The sequence below is a fragment of the Carassius auratus genome, chromosome 5, assembly GCF_003368295.1.
Source record: "Carassius auratus strain Wakin chromosome 5, ASM336829v1, whole genome shotgun sequence".
Classification (NCBI taxonomy): domain Eukaryota; kingdom Metazoa; phylum Chordata; class Actinopteri; order Cypriniformes; family Cyprinidae; genus Carassius; species Carassius auratus.
Window position 1 is genome coordinate 28,653,489 of NC_039247.1, and position 24,532 is coordinate 28,678,020.

A 24,532-nucleotide genomic window follows, 5' to 3' on the forward strand; every position below is an offset into this window, starting at 1 on the left:
CAGATGTATTTCTTTTAAAGTTTCAAAAGATCCCAGTGTCTCAAAAATGAGCTCAGAGGTATTTTCTCTCCGCCAGCACAAGCAACAAATAAACATCAGAATACAATTTTGGGCCCTGGGCCATTGGACGGGCCCTGATACCCCCTTAGGTGTGTTTGCAGAGTCATGGATCTGGTTTATGATGTACATGTGTATAAAAAAAAAAAAAAAAAAAAAAAAAAAACACAAAACATCCTCTGAGCAGTAACATTTCATATACAATTCCATGTCACACTGATTTTGAGAGGAACTCATGAAAATACATGGCACGAGCACAATGCAGTATAACATTTAATTGTTTCAAATAATGTTTCATGTTTGCATTAATTACAATTTTACGCTGCATGCTTTATCTGTCAGCTCAGTACTGCTCTCTAGAACACAACTGCAGGTTTAAGAGTATTACACACAAACGGCTCGAGAGAGAAGAAATCTTTGATGTCCCTGACACGCCATGAAATGAGACAAACCATGCAGCAATGCATCTTCAGCTGTTTTATGTGTATTGCACCTTTAGGCCAGACACTCAAGCTTGAGAAGTAACGAGCAAATCTCAGTGGCTCCATACAAGACAGTGAAACAAGAACAGTGTTTGAAGTCTGTGGCCATGCATCTTATATTACTGTAGCTTACCCAAATGCATGCTTAATTCTGGCATCTATTTTCGAATCATCCAAGTACCGCTTCTATATACCCGCAAAATCTGCTAATTTGTATTTTGCATAACAAATCAGCATGTGACAAAATTAGTTCATAAATACCAGGTTTGTCCAGCTAATAACAACATAGATTCTAGGGATTGACTAAGCTGATTTGACAATGAATGCAACAAGTATGACATTGGAAAATATCAACATCCTTGTCTTGGGTGTCCAATCCTGCTACTAGAGGGTCACTATCCTCCCTAATCCTAATCCAATCACACTTGAACCAGCAATCTAGATCTAAAGGATTACTAGAAATGTACAAACAAGTTTGTTTGGACAGCTTGGAGCTAAACACTACAGAACATTGGCCCACCTGGTGGAGGCTTGGACAACAGTGTTCTTGTTGGTCCTAGTACAGGGGTGCCGGAACTTATTTGCAGAGGACCAACACAATGTTGAGTTTAGCTTCAACCTGGACTAACACACCTGTATGTAAATTCTCAACACTCATCCAGACCTTGTTTACCTGGTTTAAGTGTGTTTAATTAGGGTTGAACCTAAACATTGCAGGACATTGATCCTTCAGGAACAGGAATGGGCTCCCCAGTCCCAGTAAAACCGGGATGTCCAGTCCTTTCCCTGGAGTTCCAACCAATCCCAATGTCTAAAAGCCTAAATTCACTGGTCCAGGTGTGTTAATTTAGGGTTGAATCTAAACTCTGCAGGATAGTGGCCCTCCAGGAACAGGTTTGGACACCCCAGTTGTATAATATGGACAATCTATATACTAAACATGTTTAGTTTTAGTCTAAGGATTAGATTGGCCTGGGCACAAGACTTTAACAACATTCTCGTTAAAGTTTTTTTTTTTTTTTTGCCATATGATTTTAGATTTGAGTCAGGGTCAGCAGTGTTTTTTCAGGACCAAACATCCTCCAATCATATTAAAACACATCTGAACCAGCAAATCAAGAATTACTTCATAATTGCTAGAAACTTCCTGGAAAGTGTGTTGGGGCAGGATGGAGCTAAACTGTGAAGGACTTTGTTCCTCTAAGAGCAGGATTAGATTCTCCTGTTCTACAGCCTCCAGAATTACTTACATACATTTTTCTGATGGCTGTCTCCTTATGGTGTCCTGAGGAGTAAGAACATAGTTGTAATTTCAGCATAGTTAATGGTGGGGAAATTATTGGAATGTTCTTTCTTTTGGAATTCTGACATTTCTCTCTTGTCCTTTCTCTTCAAGGGTGGTCTGATTGCTCTTCTGTTACTTATCCTACTCTTCACGCTGGTACTCTACACCCGACAGCGCTGGTGCAGGCGTCGTCGTGCCCCTCAGAAGAGTGCCAGCACAGAGGCCACGCATGAGATTCACTACATCCCCTCTGTTCTATTGGGCCCTCCGCAGAGCAGGGACAGCTTCCGTGGGCCCAGACCCCTCCAGCACAGCTCTGTCATTGGTATGCCCATCCGTGAGACACCCATCCTCGACGACTGTGACTGTGAAGAGGACGAGCAGCCCGGACATCTACTAGATGGGAAAGCACGTCTAGAAGATGACTTGAGCAGCCAGGGCACCCAAAGTGTGGACAGTCTGTGGAAAGGAATGGGAGAGGCCAACCATAAACACTGTTTGGATAACAGAGGTGAGATTTCTGTCACTGTCTGTTCTCTATTAGATAACCCTAACCTAACCCTAACCCTAACAGATATATTTTAAGAAAATATGTGGATGGTTTGGATCTGATCCTCTACATATTTGAATTGTCTGCATGATTTGCCAAGAACAGGTTTCTGGAACCACATTAAGATTTTAGGGTTAGGTTTAGGAATTGGGTTTGGGATTAGCTGAGTTTGGGACTTTGGCAGTTTTCTTGATTTTAGCTACAGCTGTGTTCCAGTATCATGCTCATGGTTATGCCCAGAGTTATTCCATCCAATCCTCATCATCACAGCTGAGGTCTGCTTTTTAACCATTGAAGCCACGCAGACATCAGAAACTGAGTTAACCAATAACTGTTAGCAATCCTTGTCTCAAAACAGTCCGGTGTGCTTTAAACCAATACTTATATTCTTACTTATATCTTCAGTGTGCTGGTAAAGTGCATTCTCTATTGTTAAAACATCATAATGATAGTTGTGAGGGGATTTTTTTTATTTCTTTTTTCCCCCTCTATCTTTCAAGTGACACTGACGTGGCACATTTGAGCACTTCTTGGTGTTTGATGTGAAGTCACCTGCCAACCGCAGGCTAATTATAGCCATTGACCTGAATTCATTGTAAGACATAGACTGAGAGAACCAGGGGAGAGATAGAGAGCCATTGAATCTAAGTTGATGAGTTGGTTAGATCTCCGTCCCAGGAGAGGGCAGTCAAGGCCATAGTGTCCGACATATATTCAATACAGACTTAACAAGTACTGTCTTTGGTTTTGAATAGTGCTTTCCAAATTTGTTGTTTGTCATAAGTTTATTCATTTTGAGAATAGATGGTTATTGTTCTATCCATCCATTCTCTGTGTTCATTAAGTACAGAATGCCATGTTTGATAGGTAGCCTGCAGTGATATATATATTTTTATAGTAAAGGAATAATTAATTAATTACTGTAAAAGAAAACATTATTTATCTCATTTATAAATTGATCTGCTTCCAAGAATTATACCCAGTTTGATTTTTCATTAACAGAGACATATGAGTTGTTTAAGAATATAACTTAAATGTGTTTTGCAATTTATCGTCAAGTTGTGAATACTGTCCTATTGCAGCACAATTCATAACAGAGAGCCCCCAGCGTCATTGGACGAAAAAGGAATCTGTAAACTGAGGACTGAGGCTTGATTAAAGCTGTTCAGGGTGCTTGAATCATCAAATTCAGTGTGTAAGGTCGCATTGATCTACATTCAAGGAACGCCTTCAACTCTACATTGGTTTCATTTAAGTATGAAATGAGATTTTCTTGTGAATTTTAAACAGATAAATTCTCCATTTATCAATGGGTGACCTTAGTGACTGCTGAATTAATAAGTCGCAAGATAAAAGAGATATAGAAATTTTGATGATGTGATATTTAAAGAGGGTCTAAAATGGTGTTATTTCTGTTTAACCCTGTATGGCAGCTGGTAAATTTCCACAATAACTTAAATTAATTAGTTATCACAACTTTAAGATTGATTGAATTAATGAATGAATGAATAAGTAAGCAAGCAAGCAAATAAATACTGTATTATTTTAGTGTCATGTCTGTTACCCAAAGGATATTTTTATCTTTGTTGCCAGTGTTGTGCTGCTTTTCATAAAAAAGGCCATTATTGATGAACCTTAATTATATTATTTTGATTAACCACCTGTATTTTAATGGTGGTTATCCATTAATTGGAAAGTACAAAACAGATTTTAATTGTTAAAATGTGTGATTATATTTGGTGTTGAGCGATGTCTACAGTGTAACATTGCGATGGATGATGACATCGGCGGGATGCTGTCTACACTGGATGTGGCGCGGCATGACACCACAAATCCCTGACAGTAAACTGCTGAGATGTTTCCATTTATGACATGGCGACACAAATCTCAAATGATTTTCAATGGTCCCTTTGTCGCGTCTTGTATAAACAGTCTTAGCTGATGCAGCGCAGCGCTACATGACAACTTTCGCATCCGGTGTAGACACTGTGTAAGGAGAGATAGCTGAGGACGATGGCGATTGATTTGCAGATCCTCAGTACCACTGACAAACATATAATCTTGTAAAATGTGTAGTACTGCCACTCCACTGTATAAACAGAGTACACGTGATCACAAATCTCAAAAGTGATTGTGCATTCATAAAGGTGCGGCAGGGGCTGGGGGGCATCACAGATGCCCATGAAACATCACAATTTCTACGTCTATCAGCCCAACCCTAATTATATTTACATTATCCTCCATATACAATACACAGGTGCCTTATTATAATTCCAGAAATGTTATGAATTTCTAGCAGCCAAAGTTGGCAGTTTTTCACTGTAAATAGAACAAGATTTGTCTTACAGTGTTTGTTCTTCTGTTCGTGTCTCTATTTGCCCACTGATGCATCTGGATTTTAGTGGAGGATGATCATTGTATCTGTATACTTATATTAAAGCATAGTCTATAATTGAATGTTTTGGATAAGATCTGTTGTTTACTTTAAGTGTGTGGCAGGATTTAATTGGCTCTTGCAGTCTGATATTGCTGCGTGTCTGTGGATGAAGGATGAGGATCCATCTGAGTGATGTTGACAAACAGGAGGAGGTAGAGGCTGAATAAATAATGAAGCATATTTTCCTGGCGTCAGACCCAAACTTGCTTCATGAATTCCGTATCGGATCCAGCTCTCTGCTATTCATTATTATTTCAATTAATTCTGAGAAATATACAGGTGGCAACCGTACATGCAGATGTGTCCTTAAATCTGGAAAAATAAACCAGATCACCAACTCACAGGCGAGCAGTGTCCTTATGCTTTTTAATTCCTTTGTGTGTGTGTGTGTGTGTGTGTGTGTTAGTGTTAATAAGAGCACAATGATTTGCCCTCTGTAAAGGATCTTCTAATTACTTACAGCATGTAAATACAAAAAAAAAAATGTTGAACAAAATGTGTTCGGTTGTACTGAATGTGAACTTGCAGAGTAATTCAAATCTTAAAAATAGATTTAATGAATAGAAGTATTGTACTCCTTTGTGACTGTTTTTTAACACACTCAAGTTCACTTTTTAATAATGTCAAATAGAAAAATTACTTTAAAATTCATTTTAAAATCGTTTAAAATATAATTTTTCACATTTTTTATAGAAGACACATTTTGATGTGCTATTTAACATACTAAAGCAAATGTGGAGCACTTGATTCTAATTTCAACTGTAATGTGTCATTCATTATTACATTTAACATTTCAAACACAACATACGGATTCCAATAGAAATTAAATTATATTTTAGTTTACCATAAATGCTTGTTAGTGAATTCAGCAGTGCACTTTAATCATATTTCATATGCGTGAAATTACATATTGAGATTACATTAGTACTGTCAAATTGATTAATCGTGATTAAACACTTTCAAAATAAAACTTTGTTTACATAGTACATGGGGGTGATATGCTCGTTTTCACTCAATATCCTGTTAATCTTGAGTACCTATAGAGTAGGACTGCATCCTTCATAACTCCAAAAAGTCTTTAGTTTTATTATATTCATAAGAGAAAGATAGTCTGTACCGATTTTTCCCGGAAAAACACGACCGGCTGGAGGCGTGACGTGTGGGCGGAGCTAAAGAATCACGAGCGCGAGTAGGCTTTTGAGTTGAGAGCATGTGGAAGCTGTGACATTACCGTGAGGAAAAAAACATCCAAAACAAACCATGGCTAACAGTCAGATTCAGCCGTTTATTTATGATCCAGAATCAGATCCAGAGGCTGAACTTTAACAAGAGCAGCATCAGCAATCAGTCTCTATGTAGTATGTATTGAAACTGTATATATTTGCTTAGCGGTTTTGGAAAATGAGTAAGTTCCACTTTGTCGTCTTTTTTTTTTTTTTTTTTAAGCTGTACATGTGGAAAGTGCAGTTTGATGACAACATCGCATGTTGTTTACTTGATGTGCTTACGCGCCGATAGCTAAGTTAATAACACAGAGATATTTGAAGCAGTTTTACTCACCGCATGCGGTTCCAACACACGATCGTGACCCTTTTTCGTTGGGACTGCATTATCCTTAAGAAATAAACAATACGCAAATCTGTCGTCAAACTGGGCTTTGTTTGTAAAACAAGCATCTTCGAAATGCAGGGAACAAACACAAACACTTGCACAACTCCGTTGATGCTCTGTAAAAATAAACTCCATCCACTGGTCCCTTAATGTTTTTTTTTTTTTTTGGGGGGGGGGGGGGGGGGGGCAATCTGTGCAGGGTTGTCTTGCCCTGTCAACCAAAAACACACTTCTTTTGTAACATTTCGCTCTCGCTCTGATCAGTGAAGTCTGCTGTGCTCTCAGTGCTCTGCTATACGAGAGCGTGCGCTCTTCCGGCAGAAGTGCCTCAGGACCCATATAAGGAAATTCCGCTCCATCTAACGTCACACAGAGCCATACTCGAAAAAAAAAAAAAAAAACTTACCGAAACTTGTGACAAACAGTGTTCCAAAAATACTCCTTCAAACGTACAACTTAATTTTTGAAACTTTGTCCATGTTTAGCATGGGAATCCAACTCTTTAACAGTGTAAAAAACTCAGTATGCATGAAATAGCATTTCACCCCCCCCCCCCCCCCCTTTAAAGGCCTACATATAACACTCTACAGTTCCGTCAATTGCGTTTCAGTTGTAATGCATTTTTTATTTAATCACAGTGTCTGAAAACATTACATTTAGTTCACTCTTAATTATATTATTTTCATAAGTGTACTTAAAAGTATGCAAAAGTAAACGTATTTTTCACAAGGCATCATAAAACAGACAAATAGCTAAAAGCTTTCTGCACTTTTATGTTTAAAAATACTAATATATGAACACAGATTTCTATTTGTTAATGATTATTAGTTAAAGTAGATTATTATTACCAAGATATGATTTACTATCAATATTGCTTGACATTTACTTCTGTACATTTTGCAATTCACACTGTACTGTTCCCAGTGAGCTTTACATTTTCTTCACAAAATATAAGTCGGATCTTTCCTGTAATAATAAATTAAATGTGTGCTCTGTTCAGTTTGCTGGTCCCTCATGAGAGTGACAATATTTCTGCTTTCATAAAGTTGTCCTTCAGTTAATCACTGCACATTAATTATTGCCCAATGAACAATAAAAGGACAAGCTGCACTATTGTAATGCGGTCAGCTCAGTCAGAGAGGGGCTTGTCTCTGCGGACAGAGGGGAGTCATTCTGCTTTTCACAGCAACACTTCTGCATAATTGATTATGTGGGATATGAGTCTGTCGAGGGAGCTTGATCCCGGAATAATCAAGCCTCACTGCCAGTCATCTCACGACTGGAGAGGTAGACGTGATTCTGATTGTCGCATTCATACATTTTCAGTTTATATACACTATAACGTGATTTTTGGGGCCAATAAACTGGATTGCTTTGGATTGTAAACACTTCAGGGACCAGTTTTAAGAAAAATGACCCAATGGTGAATAAAATAAAAGCAAATAATAGAGAAAATATAGGAGCTGTGTGATGGGAAAATATAATCATATTTGCTCTGCTCCAAAACCCCTCGCCAGGGTATACACTATTTTAAGGCTGTCAATCCAATATAGTGGACAGTGGACATTTCAGATCTTGCTTGGAAAGGAAAGGACTGGACAGGACACCTGCCCAATATGGTGTCCCATACTCAGAATTTGTGCTCTTCATTCCACCCATCCAAGTGCACACACACAGCAGTGAGTAGTGCACACAGTCTACACACACTCAGAGCAGGCCAAGACTGCCTAATGGTTAAAAATAAAAAAAATTAAAAGAAAACTATATTCCATTAATAATAATAAATAGAGCTGAATCAATGAAGGCTGTCATCTTGTTCTCTTGCTCGGCTCTTTGGTCTGTGGGCAGACGGCTGGCCTGTTAAATTAAGTATTCCTGAAAGCTGTGATGGGTCATCAACCTTTCACTGCGCATGAGGCAAAGACCACAATTACCATCAAATCATATTTACTGTTCATCAGAGAGCGAGAGAGAGCAGTACTGACAACAGTGAGACGAGGATGTGCTCAGTGTGTGTGCGATTTGTCTGAAAAACAACGTGTGTCTGTGTTTCTTTCTTGAAATGCGTTGTTAATGTATTTGTAGGCATTTTTGTTGAAAATCTACCCTCTGCCTTTAGCTTGTGTCATACTGGACCTTGAACTTCCTGTATGGATCAAAACTCTGCCTGGGGTCTTCAACACAGAATCACCCTGCAGAAGTTGTTGCTCTAAATCCTCTGAGACTGTCGACACGGGCAGGGGGCACCACTGGACGGATCCGATAGCAGGCGTCCTGCGTGGAAATACTGGCCTTGTTTCAGGGTTCAGCAGTCATTCACAGTGACAGCATCATGTTAACCGCTGTGAGAAGGGACCAGTGGAGAGGAGAGCTGATATGAGACCTTGAGCTTCTCTCACACTGTAAAAAATAATTCAGTGGCTTAGTAAATTTCACAAAAATAAAGAGCTATATTAACTTAATAAAATCTTTTGAAATCATTTAAGTGATATTTTGAGTGGGTCAGATTAAAAAGAATAATTAAAAATCCAACAAATAATTTCTATAAAATTTACATATATTATTTAAGTTTATGTAATGAAAATAAATAAGTATTTAACTAACTAATTATATTTTTAATATACCTTCAATATTTCTGGTGAATTCTAATAGAAATATTTGATAATTATTTACTTGTACTGATCTGTTTTAGAAACTAAAATTATTAAGTATTTCCAACCAATTTTCCTAAATAAAGTTCCAGCTTAATAAATGACAGTTTAAATAAATTGAGTAAATTTCGCGGCTAAAGTGATCACGTGTGCAGCTCCGCAGGAAAAAAAAATCTGCTTTCCTCAGCAGCGACGTCGACTAGCCATACACCTCACAGCTCCTGGTAAGTAAGGTTAGTCAGCTAATCCTACTTACGTTTGTAACACTTTATTAAAAAGTTAATAATTATTAAGCATTTTCTAACAATTGTCTTTGTATTTTACCTCATATTCAACAAGTTTCGTAGCTTAATCGAAGTCACCTGAAGGACGGCTTTCCTCAGCAACGGCAAGACCCGCACTCCTCTCATTTCGTGGTACGTTATGTAATTTAGCCAGCTAATACTAATTATGTTTGTAATGTTTAATTCAGAAGTTAATTATTAAGGATTTCCTAACAATTGTGTTTGTATTTTGCGTTATCTTAAGAAGTTTAACAAGTTTCGCGGCTCAAACAAGAGGCACCTGTCACTGAAGGACTGCTTTTCTCAGCAACGACGTGAACAGCATCACTCGAATTTCCTGTAAGTAACGTAGTCCTTTTATAACTATGTATATTTGCAAAAAATGTTTTCAAAAGTTGATTAAACATTGACCGTGTGTACGTGTACATAACAGTGTAGTTTTCGAAGTTAGTTAGTGGGGCAGCCATATGTATGTTAGTTTTTTTTTTTTTTTTTTTTTTGGAGTGGGTTAACGTTCGTACTATTTGGATCACCGTTTATTTCAACCGCCATTTGAAAGTATATCGATAAGTGTACTGTGGTCAAGCAACTATAACTATACATGCCCAATGGAAAACGATTTTGTACAGGTTCCCCTTTGGGGTCAGTGGCTTGTCAAAAGGGAACACTTCATTTATGAACTTTCAAATGACAAAAGCTGTCACGTTGTTGTAAAACATCATAATTACTACACGAACTCAAGTATGAGCTCTTAAATCACCACTACAAATATGCCATGCAAAAGTATTTAAAATGGCGTGGACATAACATAGACTGGTGCGTTTTAATCAGCTCCCACTATAGGGAGTCGGACAGTTTAAGACCTGCTCCATTGTAAAATCATTCTAGTGCACTGAAACCTAGATCACATACAATACCGGTCAAAAGTTTGAAAACCGTAAGCTTTTTAATGTAACAAATCCAGACCTGGTGGGTATTGAAGGACAGCGGAGGCTGGGGGAGGGGTACATTGTTTTAATTGAGTAAACTTACTAAATTTCTTTAGAGTGTGTTTAAATATATTCATTTTGATTTGAAATTATTTGTTATATTTTTGTTCCCTGAAACAGATCAGTTTAATTTTCCATCCTTAAATAAATTGATAGAAATTTCACAAATATATTATATGTATTATAAATAAACAATTTGTTAGTCTAATACTAAATTGTTTTAGTGGAAAAAATAAAATATAACTGTACATTTTAGATTAAAATAAACTGTTGTATTTTTAGTCCGTTAATATGTTTACATTTATGCATTTGGCAGACACTTTTAGCCAAAGTAACTTACATTGCATTTCAAGGTACACATTTACAATTTAATAAATTTTTGCTAGCGCCGACGCTCTACTGTTTGAGCTACAGGAAAGCCATCTTTTGTATAATCAAGTGAACTATATTCAGAGATTTTATTAAGTTAATAAAGTTAAATATTACTGTAATATTTACTAAGCCACAGAATTATTTAGAGGGTTAAGGGTTGAGTGTGAGGATTAATGCAATGCATATTTTTTTCAAGTAGTGCAATTAAACAAGCTTTTTTGTTTCAAAACCATTAGTCATTTTACTTAAATATTAAACATGTTTATAAAGAAATTGGTTGAAATAATGCAGACCTCAATAAAAGCCTATAGCATTGATTTACAGCATAGAAGCTCGCAGTTGGTCTCTTTTCGTTTTTCTTTTAGGTTTATTGTTAAAAATAAATGTCCCTATGTAGAAAATTAACCTGTCCTCTTGTTAAGAAGAATGCTGTTAATTTTTGCAACTCCTCCCCCTAGTAAACTTTGTTTGAGATTTTACCTATCATAAGGTCCAACAGAATGTTTGCTTCTTCAGGTGCTATTAGTTTTGTGTATTTGTCACTTTCTTGTAACATTCAGTTTTGAATGTTAGCTCTAACCAGTTATCTTTAAAATTTGCCTGTAGGGTTCAGCTGATCTACCCGTCTTCGTACAAGCAGAGTTGGCAGAGGAGGTCATAAAAATCTACATCCTTCGGAACAATAATGGGGCAGTCAGCGACGTAATCTTGGGAATCTCAGCAGAGCCTGCTGCCATCTTTCAGGAGTCACATTGGATTTGAGATATCCCAAGACCCACAAATACAGGTCCTTCTCCAAAAATTAGCATATTGTGATAAAGTTCATTATTTTCCATAATGTAATGATAAAAATTAAACTTTCATATATTTTAGATTCATTGCACACCAACTGAAATATTTCAGGTCTTTTATTGTTTAAATACTGATGCTTTTGGCATACAGCTCATGAAAACCATAAATTCCTATCTCAAAAAAATAGCTTATTTCATCTGACCAATAAAAGTGTTTTTAATACAAAAAAGTCAACCTTCAAATAATTGTTCAGTTATGCACTCAATACTTGGTGGGGAATCCTTTTGCAGAAATGACTGCTTCAATGCGGCGTGGCATGGAGGCAATCAGCCTGTGGAGGCCCAGGATGCTTCGATAGCGGCCTTAAGCTCATCCAGAGTGTTTTGTCTTGCGTCTCTTAACTTTCTCTTCACAATATCCCACAGATTCTCTATGGGGTTCAGGTCAGGAGAGTTGGTAGGCCAATTGAGCACAGTAATACCATGGTCAGTAAACCATTTACCAGTGTGAGCAGGTGCCAGGTCGTGCTGAAAAGTGAAATCTTCATCTCCATAAAGCTTTTCAACAGATGGAAACATGAAGTGCTCCCAAATCTCCTGATAACTAGCTGCATTGACCCTTGCCCTTGATAAAACACAGTGGACCAACACCAGCATCACTGACTGTGGGTACTTGATACTGGACTTCAGGCATTTTGGCATTTCCTTCTCCTCAGTCTTCCTCCAGACTCTGGCACCTTGATTTCCAAATGACATGCAAAATTAGCTTTCATCCGAAAAAAGTACTTTGGACCACTGATCAACAGTCCAGTGCTGCTTCTCTGTATCAATGATGGCCTTCTGGACAGCAGTCAGGTCGGCAGTCTTACCCATGATTGTGGTTTTGAGTAATGAACCAGGCAGGGAGTTTTTAAAAGCCTCAGGAATCTTTTGCAAGTGTTTAGAGTTAATTAGCTGATTCAGATGATTAGGTTAATAGCTCGTTTAGAGAACCTTTTCATGATATGCTAATTTTTTGAGATAGGAATTTTGGGTTTTCATGAGCTGTATGCCAAAATCATCAGTATTAAAACAATAAAAACCTGAAATATTTCAGTTGGTGTGCAATGAATCTAGAATATATGAAAGTTAAATTTTTATCATTACATTACAGAAAATAATGAACTTCATCACAATATGCTAATATTTTGAGAAGGACCCTGTACTCACTTGAGTTGTTCCAAAAACTGTTTCTTGAGCTGGATCCTCCAAAACTCTGTTAATGTTCAGAGGTTAAAAAATTATCTTCTTGCATAGTAGTGGTTCATGATCATCCCACAGAATGGGTATTCCTGATGGAAGTGTTTCTGTTATCGGATTAATTCTGTTGAAGACATAGTTCACCCCAAAAGATGATGTTGTCATAATTTACTCTCCCTCAATTTGTCCCAAACCTGTACGAGTTTCTTTCTTCTGTTGAACACAAAAGATATTTTAAGTGAAGTGACGTGACATTCAGCCAAGTATTAAAGAGTGTTGGTTAACACAGTTAAAGGTTGCAATTGACTTTGCATAGTATACTTTTTTTTTTTTTTCCTATTATGGAAGTCAATGGCAACTTTCAACTATCTGTTAACCAACATTCATTAAAATATATTTTGTGTTCAACAGAAGAAAGAAATTCGTACAGATTTGGGACAACCCGGGGGGGCGAGTACATTATGACAACATCATCTTTTTGGGTGAACTATCCCTTTAATATTGATGTAAGTGTTGCTTTTATATTTTTTTTATGGTTTAATGTTGAGTGTGACTGCAAATGGCTGGTATGCACCAGGAACGAAGATGTCATTTCTCTTACGGCTATCGTATTTTACATGTAATCTACTTGAATACTAAGATGGATGAAATGTTTCATAAGGTTTAATCATTTCCCTTATGGCTACTTTACAGTTTTTAATTTTTGCAATCTACTGGAATATTAAAATGGATACAATGTTTCAAAGGTTGATTTTAGACTTTGTCTTATGTTTAATTGACAAATACATTTTCAATAAAAAATGTGTGTCTTTCTTTATTTGGTTTTATTATATTAATTATAAAGGGTAAATGGTGTAAAAAAAAAAAAAAAGTGAATGCAGCATTTTGATAATTTATAGTCCAATATTAAGTTAAATTCACTTTTACATGTAGTAAACGCAGCACATTTTTTTTGGTAAAATTTCATCCAATATTTCAATTATATCTACTCAATATTTTTTGTTTATTTTACATAGAATTACAGTTGTGGTGTTTTATAATTTTGATTATATCCAATTAATTTTATTTATCATATAAAGTAATTCAGTTACTCAGATTTACTTAATTTTTTTACTGACAATTACTCAATTTAAACAGTATATTTCATTGATTTCACAGCTTTAAAATTTACTCAATTTTTTTGAGTGTAAAAATGTTTCACCAAAAAAATTGAGTAAATAATAGTTAAACTTTTTACAGTGCAGAAGAAGTGATGGCCTTTGGCCTACCCCTCATTCTGGTCAGACAGATTGTCATGTCCGGTGTGTTTGTGTGTGTGTTTCGCTCTGTAGTTCTGCAGGTAGGGCTGTTAGGGGCTTTGTAAGCTCTGGATGTGCTCAGGGTGTCAAACACAAAAACACACCTCACTTTTATTAGATAGAGACAGTGATGACTCTCTCTCTCTGTCACACACGCACACATACAAGCAAACACTGATACCTGTATGGACACTTTGTCATATATATGAGGTTTAACCCTTTAGAAACGATTCAAAAAAAAATGTAATGAGGCATTTTCTCCTGATAACCCTGAAAATAACTTAAATTACGCTTTCAGTTTTGATCGTACAGATAAGAGCAATACTTTAGATTCAATCGAATCTGTAAAGGGTCTACATTTTTTTTAATACAGACATAACAACGAAACTTTGTGCATTTATAAAATAAAGTTAACACACAAGGTGCGCTGTCTGCAGCCTTTGTCTGCGCTGATCTTCTTTTACAAACACGTCATTAAAATGAACTGTGACTCAGTGAATACTCAACGTAGAGACATGAGAGAGAGATCTATAGAAAGCTTCACATGTGTACTTTTAAACTAAACAGGTACCTCCGAAAAGAAATATTCTCAGATAAAGTAATCCATATGAAAACAACACAATGTCCGTTTTCCACGTCTCCCTTCATTATCTTCTAATGTGACCACGCCCCCACAATGAAGCGCGCGGCTTGAATACACCCACACAGCGGAAGAAAAAGCAGCGAGACTGTTGGGTTTTTTTTTTTTTTTTTTTTTTTTTACTGTTTGCTTCGTGATGAGAGGAATAAGACATAATCCACCCCAAAAAGATGTGATGTGGTTGAGGATTTGAGATTTGGATTTCCTCAGAAAAAAAAGAATGAAGCACTTTATTCAGCAGAGATCATAAACATGAGTAAGTCTCTCTTTTATTTATTGATATACTTGTACTAGTTTTAACATAACGTGTAAACATTTTACTAGTTATTCCTGACTAAATGTATAATCAAGTGAAATATTATTATATTATTATAAGTTTCAATAACAAGATACACTACTACTACAGTATTAGAGTATATTGTTATTGAAACTTCATAATATTTCACATGACAAAACTTCTCCAGGCCCCAAAAATACTCTTAGACTCCAGAGGGTTAAACATACATTCTAAACAAATTCTTAGTGATCTTTTTTTTTTCTTGTTTCCAGTAAAAATAGTTCAGTCAAAATATGTAAGATTTTAATACTTATTTTATTGAGAATATATAATAAATATAAGCATGTATGTTTTGTCTTACAGGTTTTTATTTTTATTTTTTTAAGCTCATTGTGTGAAAAATAAGAAAAATACTAGGTAAAAGTTGACATGATGGCGTAGTGGCAAATTATAAGAGACGATGTCATAGCTTTGGCAAAGAAGTTCAAATTATGAGATACAAGTTGTTAAAAAAAATTGTATTTATGAGTGATAAGTCATGGATTAGTGGAAATTATGAAGAAAAATAATTTAGACTTTTTATGATGTCATTTATATGTACATCATTAGATCTAAGAGGAGAAATAATTTGAATATAGCAAAAAAAAAAAAAAAAAAAAAAAAAATATATATATATATATATATATATATATATATATATATATATATATATATATCAAAAAGGTTTTTATTTATTTTTTTTTTTTTTTATTATTATTATTTTTTCATCTGACACATAGACTCGTGAAACAAAACTGTCTTTAGTTTTAATTGCTCTCAGCTGGAGTGTTTGGCTCATACTGTGATCACTGAGAAGTTTAGGTTGAGAACTACAACAGCAAAACAAAATTGGACATTTTCTTAAAATACCTGTATTGCCTGATTGTTTTATCATCCATGCATTGTAATTCTGAAAAAAAAAAAAAAAAGAAAATAGGTTTCTTCAAGACGCATGATTTGAAGTGTGAAGTTTGTTATTTTCGGTTTTTATGCAGTTTTTCAAAGTAAAATAGTTGAGAAATGTAAGGTTTAAAATGTGCAGAGGATTTGAAGTATACATGTGTTTATAAATAAAAAGGCTCATTATGAGTAAAAGGTTTTTTATTACAGCTTGCAGATCTTTGCTTCACCACAAGCTATTTGATTCACGGGGAGCAGATGTGCTAAATGGCTGTGAAATTGCAGGGCATGCATACGCTTGAGAAATCTGCCTGCATTTTCTGGCCAAAATGGCACATTTTTCAAACCTTCATGAAATATACAGGCTTTGGCTTAAAGTACGACAGACATAAAGTATGTACTCTCCCAAAAATTTCTCTTTATAAATCTGTGAAATCCAGCAGAGAGAATGTCGAGTATGTGTTAGATCTGTATAGTGTTGGCAGTCCGGCTGCATGATGCGACAATTTATTTTTTATTTTTTATATCTCATAGATATTAGACATGACAGCTGTTGTAGGCAAGAAGCTTCAAAAAGTTTATTAAAAGATACTAAAAGTCTATAATCAAGCCATTTTTCCCCCACTTTGATATGACATTAAATGAACATTATTGTCATTTCTATGCATCAATTTGACAGTCTTCTTTGAACAGCATACAAAGTTTAAAGGTCCCGTTCTTCGTGATCCCATGTTTTAAACTTTAGTTAGTGTTTAATGTTGTTGTTAAGAGTATAAATAATATCTGTAAAATTCTAAAGCTCAAAGTTCAATGCCAAGCGAGATATTTTATTTAACAGAATTTGCCTACAAAACACAACATCCTGTGTTGTGATTCCTGTCGAATCACAACACAGGAACCGCTGGTACAAACATTTTTATGAAAGTAAAAACAACAGTATACAGATAGGTGAATTGTGTGAAAAATACTGTTGTTTTACACGCGAAACATGAACACATGTTATATTGCACACTGTAAACACAATCAAAGCTTCAAAAAGCGCAACCTTTAAGGTCCGCAAGTTGTTGTTGGTTTTTGATAGACGTCTCTTCTGCTCACAAAAGCTGCATTCATTTGATAAAAAAATACAGTAAACATGAATTTTATGCATCTTTGTTGAATAAAAAATATTACTTTCTTTGTAAAAAATGGAAAGTATGCAGTGACATGATTAAGTTCAGGCAATATGACGACCAAATAAAACAAAATAAAATAAATAAATAAATAAATGGGACGAAAACTCAGCCAGCCCTGACTGACAGTGCAGATGCTTTTTTCTCAATGAAAGCAGCACTCATGAAAGCTTTAATGTTCTGTGTTGGTGGATATATATGCAGGCATGCATTTGTATGTTTGTTTGGCTCTGTTTAAGTCTGTGGACTGCTCTGTCGCAGCACTCGTGCCTCGCTTGTGTTTGCTGCAGACAGATTATCCTTTCCCCGATAGTCACTTTAGTAATAAATTCTTTCCGCTGCGGCTCTGCCGTGGAGCTGAAATCCAGAATCCGCTGACAGCCGCCTTTAAATGACACAGATGAATGGAAGGGTTTTACATGGAAGATGCAACACAGATATACTCTCACAACATTATCCTGCTCGCTCTCCCACTTTAAATATGATATACACACAGAGCATCAATCCTCCTCCAGCTCTTTATCAATTACCTGTGACGACTTCCTTCCCACATGCGCTCTCTGCTCTGAATATATCTGTAGGCTGCTCTCGCTCACAACTTCTCCAGGTTCAAATTATTATTAGTTTTGCGTGTGTCGCCTGTTGCCGGGCAGCTGTGGTACAGTTAAAGCTAATGGTCAGCAATCACATACTTTAATTTGCTCATGCAGTTTTCACCATTAGGACGTTCTTAAGTGCTGAGAACGATTGTTTCACTCGAAACTGATGTGTGTCATAAGCAGTGCAAATTAAGCCATTCAGAAATGTTATATGAGTTTTGCAATTCCATGACTCTAATGAAGCAAAAATAGTAAACTTCAATTTAATGTTAAATTTGCTCTATTAAAAAAAAAAAAAAAAAAAAAAAAACTCAAATGACATCTTGGTAATATCTCAATTGTTTCTCATAGACAGCGGTGCCATAGTCTCATAAAGCCAGACCTTCAGACTGATCCATGGCAGCTTTCATTGGCCAAGGCCAGCCCATGAGACCGACGTATCAAACGACCAATTGCAGTTTGCTTCATTTCCGCATCACATTTCGGTTCCATTTTGAGAATGACAACAGTGTTCAATTACCCCACCGAGTATTTGAAGATGAGTCTGGTTGATATTGTAATGTTTGCTCACTGGCTAAACTATATTACAGACGTAAATAACTGGAACCGACACAGAGCTTTCTTCACTGTGTGCTTTTATTAGCCTCACTCTCTCTAATCTTGCGGGATGCGAGATTTGCCCGAGGGCTACGGTGTCACGTTTAGGACATGCAGTATCAGTCAGGATGTTACATCTCCCTTCTCAAGAAAAAAATAAAATAAAATAAATAGCATTACCCAAGCTATTTAATTCTGCACAACATTAATTCTGCACAACATTAATTCTGCGAACATAACAAATGTGCTGAATGCATATGTAAACGGTCTGACAAATACAGTCTGTAGTCGTTAGCGTCATTGCTGTGATGTAAACAGGTACCAGGTATCAGTTAAATGACATACGACTTGTGCACCAATAAGTCAGTTTTAAGTCAGAAATAATGTTTTAATTTCCATGTGATTCAAGTAACTTACAGGTGAACTAGTTGTGTAAGAAAAACAGAACAGGCAGTTAAACTGATTGCACAATGTTTCAGAGGTAGCAGGCAAGTAACAGGTATTAATAAAACATGAAAACACCTTTCTCTTGTCTCCTTTTTTTTTTTTTTTTTAGGGCAGCGATCTGCCTACACCCTTTACATTATAGGTCAAGGATTTGTCTTGGCCTGGAGATGCGACCAAACCTTGTTGTGTAATTGGGCTTTTGTTGGTTAGTTGGTTGTGGATGGTCTGCAGGTTCGGGGTGTGGTGGCTGTGTGTAATTGGTGTGTGTGTCTGCATGCTGTGTGTCTTTGGTGTCTTGAGCATCTCTGCTGTCACGGAGGTGCCAACGGTTGTGCCGTAGAGTCTGTCCATCTTCTGTCTGGATGTGGTAGCTCCTGTGTGTGTGTGCATGTTGTGTTACCGTTGCAGGTCTCCAGGAGTCGTCTTCATGACGGAAACGAATGGGTGTGCCGGCAGGTAGGTGAGGCAGTGGCCTGGTGCCTCTATTGAAGTATGCTTGTTGGCGGTGTTGACATGCCTTTCGTCTGTTTTGGACAGCTCTTTGAGATGCTACCTGTGGCTTCAGATGCCTACTGGTCGCTGGGAGTATGGAACGCAGTCGTCGGCTCATCAGAAGCTGGGCCGGTGACTGAAGGTTGTCAACTGGAGTGTTCCTGTACTCCAGCAGAGCGAGGTAGGGGTCTGTGTTTCCAGCTTTTGCTTTGTCCAGGATGCGCTTTGATGTCTGGACGGCCTTTTCAGCAAGGCCGTTGCTCTGTGGGTAACGCGGACTTGTGGTGGTGTGGGTGAAGTCCCATGCGTTTGCGAAGCGGCAGAACTCCTCAGAGCTGTAGCATGGTCCGTTGTCATTGATGACTGTCTCTGCGATGCCATGACGAGCGAACACGGATTTGAGTTTGGCAATTACTGCAAGTGAAGTGGTATTTGTGAGCTGCTCCATTTCAAAGAATCTACTGTAGTAGTCTACAATGACAATGAAGTTTCAAGTGTTCCATGTGAAGAGGTCTGTGCCTACCACTTGCCATGGTCTCTCCGGTATGTCATGGGACCACAGTGGTTCTTTGGGGTTAGCATCACGTCGTTCCTGGCATATACTGCACTGTTCTACCATTGCTTCTATTTGTTGACCAGAACAGGAGGTCTCGTGCTCTGTGTTTGCTTTTCTCCATGCCCATGTGTCCTGCGTGCACGCGCTGGATCATGTCTCCTCTGAGGCTCAGGGGAACTATGATTTTCTCACCTTTGAAAAGTATTCCTCCCATCTCGGAGATCTCATCTCGGTGGTTCCAATATTCTTGGATGCTGGGTGGGCATTTCCTCCTTCCTTTTGGCCATCCGTTCCGTGTGGCTTTTCTAAGTGCAGTAAGCTGTGCATCCTGTGCTGTTGCATCCTTGATCTCCAGTAGCTTCACTGGAACAGTGCTTATGAGTGTGTGTACCTGTGCTTCCATGCTCTCCATAAGGCTGCTGTCCTGGTGCTCGATGGATTTTCGGGACAATGTATCGGCCACTGGGATGTCCTTACCAGGCCGGTGGATGATGTGTATGTTATATTTCTGGAGCTGAAGTATCATTCTCTGTAGCCGCGGTGGTGCTGCAGCCAGTGGTTTTCGGAGGATAGCTTCCAGAGGTTTGTGGTCGGATTCTACAATCACTCTCCGGCCGTACATGTATTCGTGAAAACGCTTACAGCCAAATAAATCTGCATAAAGTTCCTTCTCTATCTGAGCATAATTCACTTCGGTGCTGTTGAGTGACTTGGAAGCGTCTACTTGGAGTCTCAGTTCTTTTTGTGGGTTGAAGTATGCGAGCACTGGGTGGTCCGTTATCAATTTTTTCGTCTGTGTGAATGCTTCGTCATGGTTTTTGTCCCATAAAAACTCACTGTCCTGCTACAGCAGTTGTCGTAGTGGTGCGTTTATCTCGGAGAGGCGTGGTGCGAATCTGGCCAGGTAGTTAACCATTCCAAGAATGGTTTCTAACTCTCCTCTGCTTGTGGGTGGTTGCATGTCTTGTATCGCTTTCACCTTCGCTGGGTCTGGCTTGACACCTTTTCGCGAGAGCGTGTGACCGAAGTAGCTGACCTCTGATACACATATTTGGCATTTATCAGGATTTAGCCTTACCCCTCTTTCTCTTGTGCGTTTCAGCATGGCCCTGAGGTTGTTGTGGTGTTCAAGCTTTGTCTTGCCGAAAACGAGTATGTCGTCGACGATGGCAGCCACACCTGTGAGGCCTTCATAGGTCTCGTCGACGCACCTTTGGAATTCGTCTTGAGCTGAATTTATTCCGAATGGCAGCCTCAGGAACCTGTATCTGCCGAATAGGGTGTTAAATGTTGTTAATAGGGATGATGTTGTACTCAGCTTTATGGCCCAATAGCCTGATCTGGCGTCGAGGACGCTGAAGTACTTCGCTCCGGCGAGCTCTGTGGTGACATCCTCTAAAGTTGGTAAGGGGTAGTGTGGCCTTTTTATCGCCTTGTTGAGGTCTCTGGGGTCCAGGCAGACCCTCAGCTTGCCAGTCTGGGGTTTTTCTACAACAACAAGAGCATTAACCCATTCTGTGGGCTCTGTCACTTTGCAAATTACGTTACTCTCTTCCATCTTGTCGAGCTCTTTTTTTAGTCTGTTTTGTAGAGTGATCGGTACTCTTCGTGGTGGGTACACTACTGGTGCGGCGTGTGGGTCAACATGGAGGTTGCACTCCCCTGGAAACTCTCCTATGCCCTGGAATACGTTTGTGTATTCTTTAAGGAGGCTGTCTGTATCGGTGCCTGGTTTCGCTTCTTCCTCGGCCACAGTTAGTATCAGCTTGATTAAATTAAGGTCTAAGCTAGCTCTCATCCCTAGGATGGGAGGTGCCTTGGTGTCCACTATGTAGAATTCAAGCACAATGGAGGTGTTTTTATACTTGCACTTTAGATGCCGCCATATCCTGAGATTTTTTGAGTGGTTGGTTTTATGGCAGTGTCTCTGAACAGTCTTTCAAATATCTGTACTGGAATTGCATTGGTTTGTGCGCCAGTGTCGATTTTAAATTTAACTTTCTGAGTCCCGATTTCAATATCAGCATAAGCTTGTTCGTTACATTTTCCTGTGTTTTCACTTGTGAGTCTGTCAATAAAAAGTTCTACCTGCTCATCTTCAGTGTCTTCATCCATCGTGGGAATCACTTTTCTCGTGTGGTTGTTTGTATGTAGTTCGACTTTCAGGCCTTTGCAAAGTGATTAAATTTTTTGCATTTCATGCATTGCTTGCCTTTAGCTGGACAGGCGCCGTCTTTGGTCGTGTGCAGGCTGCCGCATCTGTCACATTCTCTTTGTTCTGTGGCGGGCTCTCTCGGCCTGGCTTTGTGACTCGTGCGCGCTGATCTGTGTTCCAGTCTTCAGGCTATGGCGTGTACAGCGTCGTTATTGGGGTATTTACTTCCAATCATCTCTTTGAGTTGGACTTGTGCTATCTCATGAGATTGCACAATGTCGATGGCTTGGTCTAGCGTTAGCTCCGCGCCGTTGCTGAGCAACTTCTCTCGCACTCGCGGTGAATTTGTAGCGAAAACAATGCGGTCTCGCACCATCTCGTCGCTGTTGGGGTATCCACAGTCCTTAACTAACAGCTTCAGCTCCGTGACAAAGTGTTCAAAAGTTTCCCCATCACCTTGTGTTTTCTCATGGAAACGATATCTTGCATATATCGGGTTAGACTTTGGTGTGAGGTACGCGGTGTACTTATCATAGTATGTTTGTAATTTCGTCGCGTCTTCATCTGTTAGTGTCCTTGTGTTGAAAATGTCACGCCCTTTTTCCCAGATCCATAGGAGGAGATAGCTGCATTTGTCCTGTTTGCGTTTCTCCCGTAGAGGTCCGGAGAATATTAGCTCCGCGTGCTGCTTGAAACGCCGCCATGCTTCCGGCAAGTTAGCCGATTCCCAATCCATCTTGGGTGCTGGGACGCCGAAACTATCCATGTTTCTCTCGGGACGTGAGTACTAGTCTCTACTCTGACACCATGTAATGTTTGCTCACTGGCTAAACTATATTACAGATGTAAATAACTGGAACCGACACGGAGCTTTCTTCACTGTGTGCTTCTATTAGCCTCACTCTCTCTAATCTCGCGGGATGCAAGATTTGCCCGAGGGCTACGGTGTCACGTTTAGGACATACAGTATCAGTCAGGATGTTACAGATATGTGCAGATGACAACTAGTGGTCTGTCACATCACTAACACATGTATGGCACAATATGTGTGTTTTGCAAGGTTATTTTTTTGGTCAATCACCATGTTTAAGCCTGTCAACACGCTTAAGTTATGAATACTGGAAACTGAACTATTGTGTAGCTGAGGAAAGACAAAACTCTTGTAAAGAGTTTTGACAGAGAAAAGAAAAAAAAGAACAGTGTTGCTAACCTCCAGCTAACAGAGGACATTCAAGAAACTTTGGGTAATGTTGAACATGCAAACTCCTTTCTAAGTCCAAAACATTCCTCCAGTAATGTTAATTGAAAATTTTTTTGGGAGATAATGTTCTCTTTAAAAATTTATGAATGAATGAATATCTCATTTATGGGAGGCTTTTAATTCTGAAATGCTCAAAGTTAAATGTTAAATGGATATTTAAATAAAGAATTAAAGTTCTATCCTCATTTATTCACCTTCAAGTTGTTCCAAACCTGTAAGAGTTTCTTCTTCTTGAGGATGAGCAAACAATGACATAATTCTTCTAAAATGTTTTCTTGACTTAATAATTCTTATTAAATGAAATGTTGTTAAAACATTGTTCATGGAATATTGGATTTCTAAAATGTTTAATTGCATGTTTGTACAGCATTTCAATTAAATTAACCCCCCCCCCCCCCCCCCACACACACACACCATTAAAAAGAGAATACTTTCTAAGTGAAATCAGCACATTCCAAAATAACTTTTTTCATAACTTAATGGGAATGTTCTGTATGTCGGAGGATGATAGCAGCAGGAGGGTCATGAAAGAGTTTAGGATAAAGACTAAAATTAAGTTGTGATGAGACAATAGAGGCACATAAAGAAGCTAAGGTGAAGAGGCCGGTTAATGAGTCAAACCACACAGCGAATTGAAGGATGGAGGGAGCTATTTAAAGCTATGCTTTCTCCATCCTGTGCTCCTCTTTTTCTCATTAGTCACTAGCATGAGAACACATACTCACAGTCTAATTGAAAGAATTCCAACAGCATTAAAGTCAGACCGTTTCTAAATGCCTTTGTACATTACATCATGATGAGGTTGAGGATGCAGCTGTGTCGACTGTGCTGGTGTTTGACAGAGAACATCATACCACAGCTGTATGTGCTCATCTGTGAACATTCATTTGGGATGGGAGCGCTGCTTACATGCCTTAACTGTGATTTATTGTTTTGCCTCTGTGGTACAAATGTGTGACATCGTGAATGGACGTGAGTGGATGTGTGCAGAGAAATACCTTAACAAAAGTTGAATAATAATAATAATAATAATAATAATAATAATAATATACAGTAGCAGCTGAGTTGCTATGTAAATGTGTTTAAAATGTGCTAATGAATATGGTTGCAATGTAATAATCATGTTTTTATGCTTTCAGTCTTTTTTTATACCTATAGCAAACAGTAAGCATGATATGAACTATTTATATGGTTAATAATAAAATCAATCAGTATGAAATACTGTTTTTGCCCCCATATTGTCATGCGCTGAACTCAAAGATCTAAAACTTTTTCTATGTACACAAAAGGCCTATTTTTCTCAAATATTGTTCACAAATCTGTCTAAATCTGTGTTAGCAGCACTTCTCCT

General features: G+C 38.0%; 1 protein-coding gene across 3 annotated transcripts in view; it reads left to right on the forward strand.

Moving 5' to 3' along the window:
- LOC113084639 (astrotactin-2-like) overlaps positions 1 to 24,532 on the forward strand; it is a 479,964-nt gene that overhangs the window by 140,423 nt on the left and 315,009 nt on the right. For all 3 annotated transcript variants that reach the window (XM_026254924.1, XM_026254923.1, XM_026254926.1), the window contains exon 3: positions 1,936 to 2,335. In XM_026254924.1, the coding sequence (XP_026110709.1) occupies positions 1,936 to 2,335 (400 nt within the window). The remainder of the gene's footprint in view (positions 1 to 1,935; positions 2,336 to 24,532) is intronic.